General features: G+C 36.4%; 1 protein-coding gene across 3 annotated transcripts in view; it reads left to right on the forward strand.

Moving 5' to 3' along the window:
* The window catches only part of LOC140057469 (A disintegrin and metalloproteinase with thrombospondin motifs 18-like), a 72,011-nt gene extending 59,686 nt beyond the window's left edge, over positions 1-12,325 (forward strand). The window contains exons 15-22 of one of the 3 annotated variants that reach the window (XM_072103142.1): positions 769-1,016; positions 6,830-6,971; positions 8,823-8,949; positions 9,204-9,408; positions 9,600-9,788; positions 9,878-10,084; positions 10,674-10,818; positions 11,041-12,325. In XM_072103142.1, the coding sequence (XP_071959243.1) occupies positions 769-1,016; positions 6,830-6,971; positions 8,823-8,949; positions 9,204-9,408; positions 9,600-9,788; positions 9,878-10,084; positions 10,674-10,818; positions 11,041-11,153 (1,376 nt within the window). In that variant the 3' untranslated portion in view covers positions 11,154-12,325. The remainder of the gene's footprint in view (positions 1-768; positions 1,017-6,829; positions 6,972-8,822; positions 8,950-9,203; positions 9,409-9,599; positions 9,789-9,877; positions 10,085-10,673; positions 10,819-11,040) is intronic. The other 2 variants (XM_072103144.1, XM_072103143.1) reach the window with 2 other exon arrangements.
* The last annotated feature ends 6,368 nt before the right edge of the window (positions 12,326-18,693 follow it).

An 18,693-nucleotide genomic window follows, 5' to 3' on the forward strand; every position in this document is an offset into this window, starting at 1 on the left:
CAACTTCCAACAGCATATGCATTTAGTAATTTTATTATCAGTCGAACATGAACTAAATTCTCAATAAAATAAAGGAAATTTTGTGGAAGACTTAGCAAGGTGGGTGCCTTGTTTCGGAAATTAAAGAAAGAACGGTTTCAGATGCACCTGTGGAACTGACCTTGTTTTGCTTTCTTAACTCTGGGCAACTTTTTGTACAATAGAACATTTTAAAAGTGATAAACTTTTGGTGGGAGAATGTGTAATAGAAAGTGTACAAGCATTTGTCCTCTGGAGATGTTTGTGAAGTTCCTGAAGATGTTTAATGCACAAGATTTATATTGACATTAAAGTTCTCCCAAAACCAACACCTTAGAAAAATCACGATCAGGCCTAAATGTCAAGTACAAACTGAAAATTTTTTTAAAAAATTTATTTTTTAAATTCATTTTATTCAGAATTAACCCAAAGATTGGGAGTGGGGTGGGGGGGGGGATGGGGGAGAGATCAACAAATAAAACATTTTTAGTCAAAATTAATGTTATAAAGAAACTTCTAATTACCAGTCATTAAAAGAAACTTCTAATTACCAGTCATTAAACCGTAAAAAAATATCATACCATATTCAGGTATTTAAGATAAGCTCGTGTCGCAATTTAAATTTGGCTATTAGCCCATGCATATTATCCATCTACAGCATAACTATGTTCATGATCTTATAGGTATAATATTAAATTACTGCTACCATGCAATATTGTTTATATATTTATTTTAATTTTATTTTTGCAGATTACTACTCCATAATAGAGATTCCATCAGGTTCTAGAAATATCAAAATATCTGAGAAGAGGCCATCACCAAGCTACCTGGCAGTCCGTGGTAAAGAAAGCAACAAGTATTACCTAACCGGTAGTTGGACCATTGACTGGCCAGGCCAGATGGAGTTTGGCGGTACTAGCTTCATGTATAAGAGGTCGTACACAGTGCCAGAATCTCTAGAAACAAGTGGACCTATTTCAGAAACGTTGGTATTAGAGGTAAGCTGTTGCCAATGTATTTGAGAAAGAAAGTAGGGCTAGTGGCTATCCATGTGCGCCACCAACCATTGTAGCCATATCAACCAATATTTCTAGTGGTTGAACAAGTCTTCTCGGATAAATGCTTAAAACTGGAGGTTCAGTGTATACATTTGGAATTGGAGTGATTGAGCAGTGATTCAAGTCGGCCTCTGTTGTTCTTGATACATGCTGCCGTGGGTCCGTTGAAAATTACATTGGAGTAATTGCTAAGCAATATAAAAATAGTACTATGGACCAAAGCACTGTACAATAATTAAAGCAGTATACAAGATTATACTTTAGGGAAAAGAAAACTTGTAAACAATTTCTTAAAACATTGTAGGCTTGGAGCTATACCTACACAAATAAGTAAATTATTCCATAACTTTAGGTCCAATGATAGAAAATGATTTATCACCAAATAGTCTACCAGTTTTAGGAACAGAAAAACAAGTAATATCTTGTGTGGATCTGTGTCCCTGGCGACCAGGGTTATACTTATGAATTAGTTCCTGTAAATAGACGGGTGCTGAACCATTGATGCAGTTATAAACTTGTACCAAGATCTTAAATTCAATCATTTTCAATCCTGGACTGGCTGCAACTCGCACAGAAGAGGAGACGTGGTGGTGCGCCTGTTGACTTGAAAAATCAAACTTGCTGCTCATTTTTGAAGAGTCTGCAATCTTTGGATTATATCTTATTTTATGTCTTTAGACAATGTGGCCAAGGATTGCCAATAGTAAATTAATCACTGTCCTATCAGATACAGGGCTATTTTGTGAACCAGTTCACCTAACCCTAACCCCCTACTCTTCTCGAATAATGAACTGGGTTCTTTAAAGTGCACACAGGTTATAACTGTGTACACTGGACCTACGGTTTATAGTCCTTATCTGAGAAGAATTGGAGCGAGTGGCCTCGAACCCTTGCCGATGTTGTTGGCTCTTTAGGTACGGTAAACGGCGCCCCTGCCTTATCCGCCTGGCAATCTGAAATTACGAAACCACCAAACCACATAAGTTCATGAAAAGGTAACTTTATTTCAATACAATCGTAGAACCTTGGATTAAAATTATGTAGACAGGTTTCTGTTGACTCTGTCGATCTAAATATAAACTGAAAATAAGAATCACCCAGCACATTTCCATGTTGTAATTGATTAGTCATAGAATAAGGTAGAACACAACTATATATGATGCTATTTGCGACGTTTATGAATTTAAACATTTACGGATTTGTTATAATTTACTTAAAGAATTTCCACTACAATTATCGCAAATTCAAAATTTGATATTTTTGTCAGTTTGGATTATACAAGCCATTACACAAGGATGCTATAGTTAAATCTTTTGAGTTTTAATAATTCCACTAATTAACAATAATTGTTATATGGTGATTGAATGGTTAGGACAATTGACATACATCATACTTTTTAATACTATTCCCTTTATTAATAATATATTATCACTTTTCAATACTACTCCCTTTGTTATTAATATACTATCACTTTTCAGTATACTATCTCATCCAAAACTACTTTTCTTCTATAGATCTTTTGAATATCGTATACATATTTGGTCCAATTTTGAAACCAAAATAATAGCCTTATAATATCAACATTTCATTTTTTTTTATTTTGATTAGGTCCCAAACTTTATAAAGCATTGTCAAACCCTAGAGAGCAATAATTTTTAAAACCAGAAACACAGAAGGTGCTAATAATGTTCAGTATATGATCAGTATACTATCTCATTCAAAACTACTCTTCTAAAACTACTCCTCTTTTATCAATATATTATCACATATTTTCAATACTACTCTAAAATGAAACAAAGTTTTGATCTCAAAATTCCATAAGGAATATTATTTCCCAGGTAAGGAATATCTAAGCCTAATGGACATTAGGTAACAATGAAAGTACTTGATCAACTTTAATTAATATTAATTACTAACAGCAGCATCACAATGTTGACACAGGATGATTCAGTTCTAAGAGGTTGTTTATAGACAGGGATTAGTGTACTGACAGTGTTTCCTAGTTGACCAATTTAGAGACACCTATTTATGAAATTCATCTCTGTTGGAATATCTCAATCAGTGTTATAATGATTGCATGTCAAAGATAAGGGGTTGGCCTGAGATGAAGTAGTGCTGGGTCATTAAAAAGTATGTGATCATCATATTAAATGTGTAGGTACTATTAATAAGGGTCAAATAGGAAGATTATATGATCATCATTATGTTATGGTACAACATTTATAAATTTAAGTTGTTTTAGTTCATACTTTTCTTGTTTTTTATATTGGAGTTGCACGGAATGTTTGTATGTGTACTTTATTTTCTTTATTAAACCGCAGTCGATCAAGTGAACAAACATATTATGTATTGCACTACACCTAACATTTCAAAAGCTTACACAATAAACAAAGTACGAAATAGAGTAATATTTTTAAAATAAATTATGTTAATATTCTTGTTAACATGCAGAGTGACACAGGCGGGCTATTTAATATTTCATCTCATATTGAAGATACAGGTAACTACAGATTTTAATATAATAAGCTTTTGAGTAGTCGTGCAAAAATGCAAAATGATAAATTAAGAAACTTAAAAATTATACAAAATTTAAGTAATAAAGTTTAAATGTTACTTAATATGGATGAACTTTCAGAATATTCAACCCTGGTTATACTGACAGGACAGCAGCTCTAGTCATTTATAATCATCCCTGTGCCTAATTGGTCATTACTCAGCAATCGGTGTGAGTGTAGTGGTCTTGTTAATAAAGATAACTAGTGCAAAGATTAGCTTAAACAACTAACTAAAACAGAAATTTGTAATCGGTGAATCATGCTATAACATCGTATACATATTTGATCCGATTTTGAAACCATTATACAGTATAATATTATTATTAACATTTCCTTATTTGTTTTTTTTTTTTTATTTCATTTGGTCTTAACAAAAAAATTGATATCAGGAGACTTTATACAGCATTGTCGTCCCTAGAGAGTGCTATAATTGTTTTAAAACAGAAACATAGAAGACTCTATTTAAACTAATTTTGGGAGAAAAAATTGCACCTTTAGAGGGAGATATGAAATCACTCCCATGATTAACATGAGATTTTTGTATAAAAATGAGACCTTAAAGGTCAATCACAGGTATATGTGATCATTGAAATCATATAGTTTCCTTTATTAGTAATGCTTAATTGAATTTGTAATTTCTTATTGATACAAAAGAAACAAGGTTGTATGCCGCATGAAACAGAACTATAATCTAATTAAATTAAATGTATTAAATATCGTCAGTTATACAAGTCTGCCTTTAATTTCTTGATTATTCCAATGAATAGCTTAATTCGAAGTGAAATTTTTTATCTTTTTCTCAATGTAGAGGAAACCACTATTAAAAGGACACTTTTATGTGAAAGTGGAGATATTATTTTAACACTGTGATTAACCTATATCCACGAAACACCCCTATTAGAGAAACTTTGTTGTGTCCAAAGGTGTCCCATTTTCTATATTGTACTTGAAATTCTTTAATAAATAAATCAATAGTTGACGGCAACAGGCAGGAGGGAGGTTGTTGAAATATACTTCTACTATGCAGTTGTGTTGGCTCTTTAAGATTGTGACTTTTCAGTTTAATACAGTAACTGTAACTGTTTTTCAGTATACCACTTTCTACTGTATCTCCAGAATCAGGTCAAAGATTTTTAGGTCGCAGAAATAAATCTTTGTTTACATTTGTGACTTAAGCCTAGTTATTATTATTATTTTTTATTTCAAGATGACGTCTGAATTAAATCGAGAAAGTGTTATAAATTGAATAAAAATAATTTACTGAAATATTGTTTTCATTCAAACATTTGACCTTATTCTGATCTCGGTTTGATCTGACATAGTTAACAGGTGATTCGGTCTGTTGCACCTATCGTAGGAAATCCATTGACAACGGGGAATTCACTGTATGTGATACACGTTATTCACCGCTTGGCAACACTTCAAATCGTTATCCATGTAAAATGGTCAATCTTACAACATGGAATTGAGAGTGTTGTCTGATATTAGGATCTTCCCCTTGTGTACACACGATTTGTAAGATTGTCTAGGGCCTAGCTGTTCCCAGGCCTATATACACCACCTGTTAACATTCTTTTTGGAAATAATTCATACACATTTATTACAAGCAGCTTTGAGAGTGTAAATGTAATGTAAGGAAGGAATAGATATGTTGGTATGATTCTTTTTGATGTTCAGATACCGTAGATATTCGCGAGCTATTGCCTATCATAGGTTTTTTTTATTGTGAGTGTTTCAATGTTTTTCTTTTCATCGCAGAAGAAGGCCAATTCATAAAAAAAACCGACATGGATGCTCCTGCTAACCTATTTCTACTCAGTTTGATTGGTAAATGGTGAATGACATAGTTTACAATAATTGGCTCTTTGCAGACTACACTGTTCAAATCAATAGTAATGTTTTGCTAACGAGAAAAATACTTAAAAGAAAAGAGAAATGTATTGTAAAAATTCATTTAGGATCAAATCTGGCCATCAAAAAAATGTTCTCGAAGATAATTGTTAAGAATAATACAACTCCAAACAATGGAGGTATACATTAGGTTTTATTCCATCAGGATTTTTCAGTTTGATAAGAATTAATTTGTTTTTTAAGGAAATACATCCTTCCCTTAAGGAAAGTGAAAATGAAAAGAAAAACAATGTGTAAATAATTTAGCCATTATTATGTGCAATAAAGAATTCTATTTTTATGGGAGGTGGGGATGTGTGTGTATATGCATTGTATAAGCAATTGACCCACCTACTGTACTTTATAAGCTAATAATCTAGAAATTAAGTTTGAATGGGATTCTCATGTATGGGATCACATGAGAGAGACAGTGTATGGGATCACATGAGAGAGACAGCGTATAGGATCACATGAGAGAGGGAGCACAGGAGAGAGACAGCGTATAGGATCACATGAGAGAGACAGCGTATAGGATCACATGAGAGAGACAGCGTATAGGATCACATGAGAGAGAAAGCATATAGGATCACATGAGAGAGACAGCGTATAGCATCACTTGAGAGAGACAGCGTATAGGATCACATGAGAGAGGGATCACATGAGAGAGACAGCGCATAGGATCACATGAGAGAGGGAGCATAGGAGAGAGACAGCGTATAGGATCACATGAGAGAGGGATCACATGAGAGAGACAGCGTATAGGATCACATGAGAGAGGGAGCATAGGAGAGAGACAGCGTATAGGATCGCATAAGAGAGACAGCATATAGGATCGCATTAGAGAGACAGCGTATGGGATCACATGAGAGAGACAGTGTATGGGATCACATGAGAGAGACAACGTATGGGATCACATGAGAGAGACAGCGTATGGGATCACATGAGAGAGATAGCGTATGGGATCACATGAGAGAGACAGCGTATAGGATCGCATTAGAGAGACAGCGTATGGGATTGCATGAGAGAGAAAGCGTATAAGATCACATGAGAGCGACAGCATATGAGAATCTCATGGGAGAGACAGTGTATGGGATCGCATGGGAAAGACAGCATATTTTATTGCATGAGAGAGACAAAGACAAAATAAAATTATTTTTCATACATACCTAATTATATCATTTTAGTTATTTTTAATCATCTTCCTTTTCTTGTCATTGTTATTATGATCATCATCATAATGTTTACTGTAGAAAAGATTTAATGGACAAAACTATATTAAATTTGTATTACATATTTGTTGTTTTTCAGCTTCTTCTTCAAGGCATCAACCCAGGGATAGAATATGAATTTGTAAGTCAGAAGTTTGCAGAAATAAACACAACCAATGCACCTGTTCATAACTACACCTGGACATCAACCAAGTCTGACTGTTCAGCATCATGTGCCGGAGGTAAGCTTATGTTTGTTAAATGTTATAAACATGTTGCTGGCAATTGGATAGGCCCTAATGTTGAAATTGTTTCAAGTATGCCAATTCCTTTTCAGTAGTAGGCTCATACAGTTTCGTCTTGTGTGTATAAAGAATTTTTGGTTTTTCCAATCATTTGTTTATTTGTGTTGATCACAGATGAAAATAAATTACATATATTTCTTTTTTTTAAATACTGTTTTTATTTGAATGAATGCCCCACTTCTACTTAAGGCTTCCTTCGAATAAACACCCACTATAGAACATCCTTTGGAATAATATAATTGTAATAATAAAATAATTTGTAGTAGAATTCATAACTTCCAAAATCTACAATTTACCAAGCATTTGATACAATTTCTACTTTATTTTATTACTTCTTGATAATAAATGTGTTGTATTTTTTCATACCTAGGGGGGATTTAGTTGATTGGTGTTAACATAATTATTACATCCAATAAAAATAAATGCTTCCTTCAAATAAATGCCCCCTAAAAACCCTCCCAAACAATAAACACCCTAGTGTGTTTTTTCAAATAAATGCAGTACCTGTATACAAATTAAATTTGTTTTTTATAGGAAACAATAGTGCAGAAGGAAGTAATATACCTAATTAATGGACTAAAAAATGGACTGACAGACTATCAAATGAACTAACAAGTTGGCTGACCAATCCACTAATGGAATAACAAACTGACCAGCTAATATTGACTGACATTATTTAACTTTCTGATATGATCCTATATTTAAAAGTGGTTTCTCGATGAAGTGACTGACTTAGGCTATTCCAAATATTAATGATCAAATGACCTACTCTGACTAGTTACTTTGACTATGGTGACTGAATCAAGTGACTGACTTTGACTATGGTAACTGAATCAAGTGAACAACTGTGACTGACTTTGACTATGGTGACTGAATCAAGTGACTGACTTGACTAAATGGTGGCTGAATCAAGTGACTGACTTTGACTATGGTGACTGAATCAAGTGACTGACTTTGACTATGGTGACTGAATCAAGTGAACAACTTGTGACTGACTTTGACTATGGTGATTGAATCAAGTGACTGATTTACTTAAATGATGACTGAATCAAGTGACTGACTTTGACTATTGTGACTGAATCAAGTGACTGACTTTGACTATGGTGACTGAATCAAGTGACTGACTTTGACTATGGTGACTGAATCAAGTGAACAACTGGTGACTGACTTTGACTATGGTGACTGAATTAAGTGACTGACTTTGACTATGGTGACTGAATCAAGTGACTGACTTTGACTATGGTGACTGAATCAAGTGACTGACTTTGACTATGGTGGCTGAATCAAGTGACTGACTTACCTAAATGATGACTGAATCAAGTGACTGACTTTGACTATGGTGACTGAATCAAGTGACTGACTTTGACTATGGTGGCTGAATCAAGTGACTGACTTACCTAAATGATGACTGAATCAAGTGACTGACTTTGACTATGGTGACTGAATCAAGTGACTGACTGTGACTATGGTGACTGAATCAAGTGACTGACTTTGACTATAGTGACTGAATCAAGTGAACAACTGTGACTGACTTTGACTATGGTGACTGAATCAAGTGACTGACTTGACTAAATGGTGACTGAATCAAGTGACTGACGTAACTATGGTGACTGAATCAAGTGACTGACGTTGACTATGGTGACTGAATCAAGTGACTGACCTGACTAAATGGAACTGAATCAGGTTACTGACTTTGACTATGGACAAACTGACTTTAGTTAATATCTTTCCTTACCCTTTGTTTTCAAATCTGTAATACTAACTAGCATTATTGCTAAAAAATTACAGGTGAACTAATGGTGTCTACTGAATGCTGGAAGGATGGAGTTGAACTGGTTGAACACAGTTACTGTAACAACGAAAGCAAACCATTCACTGGTTTACAGACATGCAATGAACAAGTATGCCCTGCCAAGTAAGTACTTTGTAACTTATCCTGAGTTAATAAGTTTATCTAGAAAGTATATACACTCCTTCATTCATTCATTTGTTTGTTCATTTGCTCATTTGTTTTTATTTTGGAAGAAAACACATAATAGTAAAAATATGACATGTTCAAAATGTACCTATAAAGAATTATTCCCACAGTTGGAACAACCAGTTTTTCTTTTTTCAAATAATTTTAATGATTATTTTTATTTAAATTCTATTTTGTTAATTATTATCTAGTTGGGAAATTAGTGATTGGTCAGATTGTTCGGCAAAATGCGGTGGTGGTAAACAGCGTCGCAAGATTAGTTGTATCCGGCAAATTACTAAGGAAATTTCCAGACGTGTAAAGACCATCTACTGTACTGACACACCACCAGAAAAAAGAAGGGATTGCAATATACATGAATGTCCTCCAAAATGGATAGAAGGACCATGGAGTCGGGTAATATTTTTTGCACCTCACATAACTAACCTTCTGATCCAAGCCAGCTCTCCTAAAGTTCTCTTTTATTTTACAATTTGTAAGTGGTCTGGTTTAGTTAACCAAAAGAAATAATTTAATTAGTCCTCGATTTAGAATTATCAAGTATGTGAATATTAATACAATACATAATTTGTTGTTTTTTTTGTTAGTGTCCTGTTACGTGTGGTGGTGGTTACCAAACACGTCATGTAACCTGTAACTCTGTTAACACAAAAGGTTACCATCAACGTCGGCCACAAACTGAATGTGAACCCAATATAAAGCCCTCAATGAGGAAACAGTGTAATACAAAAGATTGCCCTAGAAAAATGCAGTGGTTTATATCAGCTTGGAGTGAGGTAATTTTTTCGGACAATTGTTTATATTTTTCCTGTACATTTTACTGTTTTTATTTATTTGTTACCATTTTTATTTGTTCTATTTATAGTGCTCATCTACATGTGGTGCTGGGAAGCTTACACGAGTCGTTAGATGCAGCTTTTTGGACACTAGAGGGCAGTATAGATCTGTTGCTGATTCTGAGTGTAAATATATAAAAAAGCCTGCAATCAGTTTAACTAAACATTGTCAGAAAGAAGAGTGTCTTGTGCCACAAAAACCGCAAGTACAATGGTTCTCTGCTTCTTGGTCAAAGGTCAGTAATATTCCATGGTGCCATCTCAAGTTTTAAACTATCAAGTTTTATGTATACTGTGTTATAAATATTTAAGATAATTCTTTTATGTATACACCCAACAAGAATATTTAGCCAGCATATTTCAATGTCAAGAGATCAATAGGACAAAGCTACCCTGATAAAACTTGAAAATGACCAATAATTGCACTGATTGGAAAAGTCTTGTGATGCACCCTATGTCGCAAGAAGTACAGTATTTGAGATGCAATTATGATTTTTTTTTAACAATAAGTTTTGGCATACACACGATTTTAATGTGTTAAACATCTACATAACGTGAGAGAGTGTGGTTCAGTGAGTTGGTCGCTCTCTTCTGGTCGCATGATCGGGAGTTTGATTCCAGTACTCATCGCATTGCTTGTGTAGCTTCCTGTATCTCTCTCCACCCAGGTGTACAAATGGTTACCTGCCAAGTATCTTTAATTTATAGTGAATAGGCTTGCTAAATCATCATTATGGTATATTTAGTTGTAATTTTCTTTTTGAAATAAAATTACAGAAAATATTGACAAAGTTGTTTATGATTTTTCGATTATTATCTCCATAGTGTACAAGAAGCTGTGGTGGTGGTATTCAGATTAGAGAAGTCAGATGTTTAGAAACTGTAAGACGGTCATCATCCAATGATTGTGATTTAAGTACCAAGCCAGCAATATCGAAAACCTGTAATTCAAATTCGTGTCCTAGTCATGGTGAGTATTTTGTATGTTTTCATTTTAAATACAGCATTGGGTGCATCTAATATAATGTCATTAAAAACAGAAAATGATAGATATCAGTATATTTTGTCTGACACTGACTGTGGAAGCAATAGAGTATAATTTGATGTAACTAATCTAGTTTATATTGTTTGTTTATTTTCAACATCTTTAATGTATATAATCTAGTCTATATTTTTGTTGTTTCTTTGACAGCTTATTCCAGATGCAAAGATGACTACAATTGGTGTTACTTGGTACCAACCCATAATATGTGTAGTCATGCATTTTATGGAGCAAAGTGTTGTAGTTCATGTGTTGGGCATTGACAGTAGTCCATGCAATAGTTACTGGCTTGAATTCTTAGTTGTTGTAGTGTTGGACATTGACGGTAGTCTATGCAATTTAAGTATCGCTGTTAGTTACTGGCTGGAATCCTAAATCTTAATTGTCTCTGGATTTAAAACAGTATTTTGAAGACTTTCTGAAAATGTGCCCACAATAAATCCTTTTCTAATTTTGTTTGTGATCATAAACCTAATACTGAGAAGAAAAACAAAAATAACATGATTTTGGATAATGACTTTTTGTCTGGACAATACACAGGAATGGTGCATGTATTGTTGGTATTGTAAGGATATTCTGGAGAAACTTGCCCCTGGTGGTGAATACAGAGGCATAAGAATAAAATGAAATAGGGCTCATGAGTTAATGACCATGTGTTTGGAGCAGTGAAAGTTGGAAAAACATCACAGAAGCCATCCTACAATTATAAAACACTAAAAGCCAACGAAATGGTTGTATTTCCAACCACCTGGAGTATGTAAAATAGTTATTTATTCACTTTAAAGGACACTTAACCAACTCAATATAGTGCTGAAAATAGACCCACATGATTGGAAATAATCCTAACTTTATAATTTACATATTGATTGTTAGTATGAAAACGAAAATTGTTTTGGTTTTTTTAAACCTAAACATTAATACTGCACATCATCATTTATGAAAACTAAAGGATACTCAACAAAAGGAAATGCAGCTTTTCCAGTGGCACCAGTGGTATCCCATGTTACTGAAACGGCTTATTCCTATGGAAGGAAGGATGCATCCAACCGTGGAAGGAATCTGCTGCAAAATGTAGTGTATACAACAAGAACAATACGTTTTATTGTTATTTTTTCATTATTGGTAGACTGCCTTAAAGTATGTAATGTCAGTGAGTTGCTGATAAGAAGAAGTCATATTTATTATAAAACTATATTAATATTCCAATACTACATTTACATATGAGATTTATTGGAAAACTTTAATAAAAACTGTAAAAATATTATGTACAAATACATGTATATAATACCTCTTTGAGTTGTAAAAATAATAAAGATAATGTACATTATGTTAGTTTAGGTGAAAATGTAGACGTAATTTTTATAGAAAAATAATGTTTAAAAATATTTAGAAGAATATATTTATATGGCCAATAAAGAACTTTGTTGTGTTAACTTTGAAAATTTCTATTACTTAATAACTTGATCCTAAATCACTGTCTTAAAGATGACAATGGTGGTGAAGGTAAGATGAAGACATTGGTGAAGGCGAGACGATGCCAGTAGTGAAGATTAGATGACGATAGTAGTGTAGGTTAGATGAAGATGTGGTGAATGTGAGATGACAATGGTGGTAAAGGTGGGATGATGGTAGTGGTGAATGTGAGATGAAGATAGTGGTGAAGGTGAGATGATGCCAGTAGTGAAGATTAGATGACGATAGTAGTGAAGATTAGATGATGATAGTAGTGTAGGTTAGATGAAGATGTGGTGAATGTGAGATGACAATGGTGGTAAAGGTGGGATGATGGTAGTGGTGAATGTGAGATGAAGATAGTGGTGAAGGTGAGATGATGCCAGTAGTGAAGATTAGATGACGATAGTAGTGTAGGTTAGATGAAGATGTGGTGAATGTGAGATGACAATGGTGGTAAAGGTGGGATGATGGTAGTGGTGAATGTGAGATGAAGATAGTGGTGAAGGTGAGATGATGCCAGTAGTGAAGATTAGATGACGATAGTAGTGTAGGTTAGATGAAGATGTGGTGAATGTGAGATGACAATGGTGGTAAAGGTGGGATGATGGTAGTGGTGAATGTGAGATGAAGATAGTGGTGAAGGTGAGATGATGCCAGTAGTGAAGATTAGATGACGATAGTAGTGAAGGTTAGATGAAGATGTGGTGAATGTGAGATGACAATGGTGGTAAAGGTGAGATGAAGACATTGGTGAAGGCGAGACGATGCCAGTAGTGAAGATTAGATGACGATAGTAGTGTAGGTGAGATGAAGATGTGGTGAATGTGAGATGACAATGGTGGTAAAGGTGAGATGAAGATGGTGGTGAATGTGAGATGACAATGGTGGTAAAGGTGAGATGATGGTAGTGGTGAATGTGAGATGAAGATAGTGGTGAAGGTGAGATGATGCCAGTAGTGAAGATTAGATGACGATAGTAGTGAAGGTTAGATGAAGATGGTGGTGAATGTGAGATGACAATGGTGGTAAAGGTGAGATAAAGATGGTGGTGAATGTGAGATGAAGATAGTGGTGAAGGTGAGATGATGCCAGTAGTGAAGATTAGATGATGATAGTAGTGTAGGTTAGATGAAGATGTGGTGAATGTGAGATGACAATGGTGGTAAAGGTGAGATGATGGTAGTGGTGAATGTGAGATGAAGATAGTGGTGAAGGTGAGATGATGCCAGTAGTGAAGATTAGATGATGATAGTAGTGTAGGTTAGATGAAGATGGTGGTGAATGTGAGATGACAATGGTGGTAAAGGTGAGATAAAGATGGTGGTGAATGTGAGATGAAGATAGTGGTGAAGGTGAGATGATGCCAGTAGTGAAGATTAGATGACGATAGTGGTGAAGGTGAGATGAAGATGTGGTGAATGTGAGATGACAATGGTGGTAAAGGTGAGATAAAGATGGTGGTGAATGTGAGATAAAGATAGTGGTGAAGGTGAGATGATGCCAGTAGTGAAGATTAGATAACGATAGTAGTGGAGGTTAGATGAAGATGGTGGTGAATGTGAGATGAAAATGGTGGTAAAGGTGGGATGATGGTAGTGGTGAAGGTGAGATGACGACATTGGTGAAGGTGATATGAAGATGGTGGTGATTTCGTCATCTCACTTTCACTACCATCTTCAAGGTGAGATGACGACATTGGTGAAGGTGATATGAAGATGGTGGTGATTTCGTCATCTCACTTTCACTACCATCTTCAAGGTGAGATGACGACATTGGTGAAGGTGATATGAAGATGGTGGTGATTTCGTCATCTCACTTTCACTACCATCTTCAAGGTGAGATGACGACATTGGTGAAGGTGATATGAAGATGGTGGTGAAGGTGAGATGAAGATGGTGGTGAAGGTGAGATGACGACATTGGTGAAGGTGAGATGACAGTGGTGGTGAAGGTGAGATGACAGTGGTGGTGAAGGTGAGATGAAGATGGTGGTGAAGGTGAGATGAAGATAGTGGTGAAGGTGAGATGAAGATGGTGGTGAAGGTGAGATGAAGATGGTGGTGAAGGTGAGATGACAGTGGTGGTGAAGGTGAGATGAAAATGGTGGTGAAGGTGAGATGACAGTGGTGGTGAAGGTGAGATGAAGATGGTGGTGAAGGTGAGATGAAGATGGTGGTGAAGGTGAGATTAAGATGGTGGTGAAGGTGAGATGAAGATGGTGGTGAAGGTGAGATGAAGATGGTGGTGAAGGTGAGATGAAGATGGTGGTGAAGGTGAGATGACAGTGGTGGTGAAGGTGAGATGAAGATGGTGGTGAAGGTGTGATGAAGATGGTAGTGAAGGTGAGATGAAGATGGTGGTGAAGGTGAGATGAAGATGGTGGTGAAGGTGAGATGAAGATGGTGGTGAAGGTGAGATGACAGTGGTGGTGAAGGTGAGATGAAGATGGTGGTGAAGGTGAGATGACAGTGGTGGTGAAGGTGAGATGAAGATGGTGGTGAAGGTGAGATGAAGATGGTAGTGAAGGTGAGATGAAGATGGTGGTGAAGGTGAGATGAAGATGGTGGTGAAGGTGAGATGAAGATGGTGGTGAAGGTGAGATGAAGATGGTAGTGAAGGTGAGATGAAGATGGTGGTGAAGGTGAGATGAAGATGGTGGTGAAGGTGAGATGAAGATGTGGTGAAGGTGAGATGAAGATGGTGGTGAAGGTGAGATGAAGATGGTGGTGAAGGTGAGATGAAGATGGTGGTGAAGGTGAGATGAAGATGGTGGTGAAGGTGAGATGAAGATGGTGGTGAAGGTGAGATGAAGATGGTAGTGAAGGTGAGTTAAAGATGGTGGTGGAGGTGAGATGATGATAGGAGTGGAGGTGGGATGATGATGATGTTGTTTGCAGTGAGAATATCGTATTTTTTATGTTGGACTCTTAATAATAAGACTATTTCTACTTGAGGATAAACATGATGTATGTGACCATTGATTTTTTTTTTATCCCATTCTATGGACACATTTTACAAAACTGGTCTATTCTTTACCTGAAACCAGATGTGATCGTCTATCACTAACCAGGTGTCTCGTCTATGCCATAATAACCTGGTGCCTGGTCTATCCTCTATAACCAGATTTATCGTCTATTCTATTCCATAAACAGTTGTCTCGTCTATCAACTAGGTGTTTGGTGTCCTATGCCAACCAAATGTGATCGTCTATCACTAACCAGGTGTCGCGTGTATGCCATAACCAAGTGTCTGGTCTATTCTATACCAGAACCAGATGTGATCGTCTATCACTAACCAAGTGTCGTGTCTATGCCATAACCAGGTCTATTCTATATAGTAGAGCAGTTAGTGCCATAAAAATAGCCAAGTTGTGCACTTTATTACCAAAGCATGAAACTTGCCACAAAGTTTCTTTGATGTATATAGATTAAAAATATCGGGGGGTGCCAAGTGTCCAACGTCCGGTATGGCGGCCATCTTGATTTCAAAATGGCCACCATAAAAACAAAAAGTCTTCATATCTTGGCAACTATAAACAGTAGAGACTTGATTCTGGTGTTAAATTGTTCACAAACCACATATTTCTATTTGCTCTAATGAAAGGTTTCGTCAAAAAATGACCGGAAATGACGTTTCTCCCAGTTTGACCTTTGACCTCTTATCTGTATATCTCAGTAACTACTGATCATTTTCAATCGATTTTGGTGTCATTTTGTTTAGAATAGAGACATTTATATTTGTAGTAATGAAACATTTTCACATAAAATGACTGGAAATACAATTTATAACCTTTGACATATATAATATGTGAACATACTGTATGTGGTTTACATTGGTATAAATGCACCTAATTTTTTTTTTAACGAAATAAATGACACTGCAAAAATGAGCAGGAATTATTATTCTGAATTTTTGACTTTTGATGTGATAGGATAGGCGTAAAGTATGACAGATCACTGAGAAACAGCAATCACTGAGCTCAATGCCGACTTGTTTGCTAAACTGTGATGTGTCAATCGTTAGATAAAAGTTTTGGTCCTCTCTCCATCATCTTTTTTTTTTGCAATGTATTATACCATATGGACAATTGTCTGAAATAAAAGTTGAATTGAATTGTTAGATGCCATTTGGAAATATTTTTGATGTAAAGTAGCATTCTTTCGTTGGCCTCTTTGATGTTGCATATGAGACAAGTTCGGAAAGTTTTCATTTTCATGAGTTAAGAGAATACCGTCTTTCAAACTTACTACAAACTTATCCTGCATTTGTGCAGTAGACCTACTTTCATTAGTCAGAAACTCAGATAATTCTTGTTCATTTTCGTTGCATCTAAAAAAATGTACTCCATTTTTATGGTAATGGGCCTTTGCTGTAAACCATCTGTATCCTTTTCCTCGATTTTCTCTACTCATTGATTTTTTAGCAAAATCCGAACCAAATCAATTCGTAAAAGACATCTCAATATAATTATTCAAGTAATTCTCAAATTAGTGACATGGACCTACAATATACTGTTCTGTACAAGACCTTTTTAGGCATCCACTTGTGAACTTTCACTTTGAAGGTCTTGGTCTCCTAATCATACAAGAAACAATGTCTGATTTAATCAATCAAAGTAGTGGGTCCAGACAAAGAAGGGGATGTAAGACCATCCACAGACAAAGAAGGGGGTATAAGACCATCACAGACAAAGAAGGGGGTATAAGACCATCCACAGACAAAGAAGGGGGTATAAGACTATCCACAGACAAAGAAGGGGTGTAAGACCATCCACAGACAAAGAAGGGGGTGTAAGACCATCCACAGACAAAGAAGGGGGTATAAGATCATCCATACACAAAGAAAGGGGTGTAAGGCCATCTACAGACAAAGAAGGGGGTGTAGGACCATCCACAGACAAAGAAGGGGGTGTAAGACCATCTACAGACAAAGAAGAAAGGGGTGTAGGACCGTCCACAGACAAAGAAAGGGGTGTAAGGCCATCCACAGAGAAAGAAGGGGTGTAAGACCATCCACAGACAAAGAAGGGGTGTAAGACCATCCACAGACAAAGAAGGGGTGTAAGACCATCCACACAGAAAGAAAGGGGTGTAAGACCATCCACACACAAAAAAAGGGGTGTAATACCATCAACAGACAAAGAAAGGGGTGTAATACCGTCCACAGACAAAGAAGGGGGTGTAGGACCGTCCACAGACAAAGAAGGGGGTGTAAGACCACCCACTGACAAAGAAAGGGTATAGGACCACTTACAGACAAAGAAGGGGGTATAAGACCATCCACAGACAAAGAAGGTGATGTAGGACCATCCACAGACAAAGAAGGGGGTGTCGGACAATTCACAGACAAAGAAGGGGATGTAAGACCACCCACAGACAAAGAAGGGGGTGTAAGACCATCCACACACAAAAAAGGGATTATAAGACCATCTACAGACAAAGAAGGGGGTATAAGACCATCCACAGACAAAGAAGGGGGTATAAGACCATCTACAGAGAAAGAAGGAGGTGTAAGACCATCCACAGACAAAGAAGGGGTGTAAGACCATCCACAAACAAAGAAAGGGGTGTAATACCATCAACAGACAAAGAAAGGGGTTTAATACCATCAACAGACAAAAAAGGGGGTATAAGACCGTCCACAGACAAAGAAAGGGGTATAAGACCATCCATAGACAACGAAGGGGGTGTAGGACTATCCACAGACAAAGAAGGGGGTGTAGGACCATCCACATACAAAGAAGGGAGTGTAGGACCATCCACAGACAAAGAAGGGGTGTAAGACCATCTACATACAAAGAAAGGGGTGTAAGATCATCCACAGACAAAGAAGCGGGTATAAGACCATCCACAGACAAAGAAGGGGGGTATAAGACCGTCCACAGACAAAGAAAGGGGTATAAGACCATCCATAGACAACGAAGGGGGTGTAGGACTATCCACAGACAAAGAAGGGGGTGTAGGACCATCCACATACAAAGAAGGGAGTGTAGGACCATCCACAGACAAAGAAGGGGTGTAAGACCATCTACATACAAAGAAAGGGGTGTAAGATCATCCACAGACAAAGAAGCGGGTATAAGACCATCCACAGACAAAGAAGGGGGGTATAAGACCATCCACAGACAAAGAAGCGGGTATAAGACCATCCACAGACAAAGAAGCGGGTATAAGACTATCCACAGACAAGGAAGGGGGGTATAAGACCATCCACAGACAAAGAATGGGGTATAAGACCATCTACAGACAAAGAAGGAGGGGTAGGACCATATTACCGAGGAAGCATAGGCCTACAAAAAGAAGATGCAATCAAAATAGGCCTACCAGCCACTTGGAAAACAATAAATTGT

This window comes from Antedon mediterranea, chromosome 8 (assembly GCF_964355755.1).
Source record: "Antedon mediterranea chromosome 8, ecAntMedi1.1, whole genome shotgun sequence".
NCBI lineage: Eukaryota > Metazoa > Echinodermata > Crinoidea > Comatulida > Antedonidae > Antedon > Antedon mediterranea.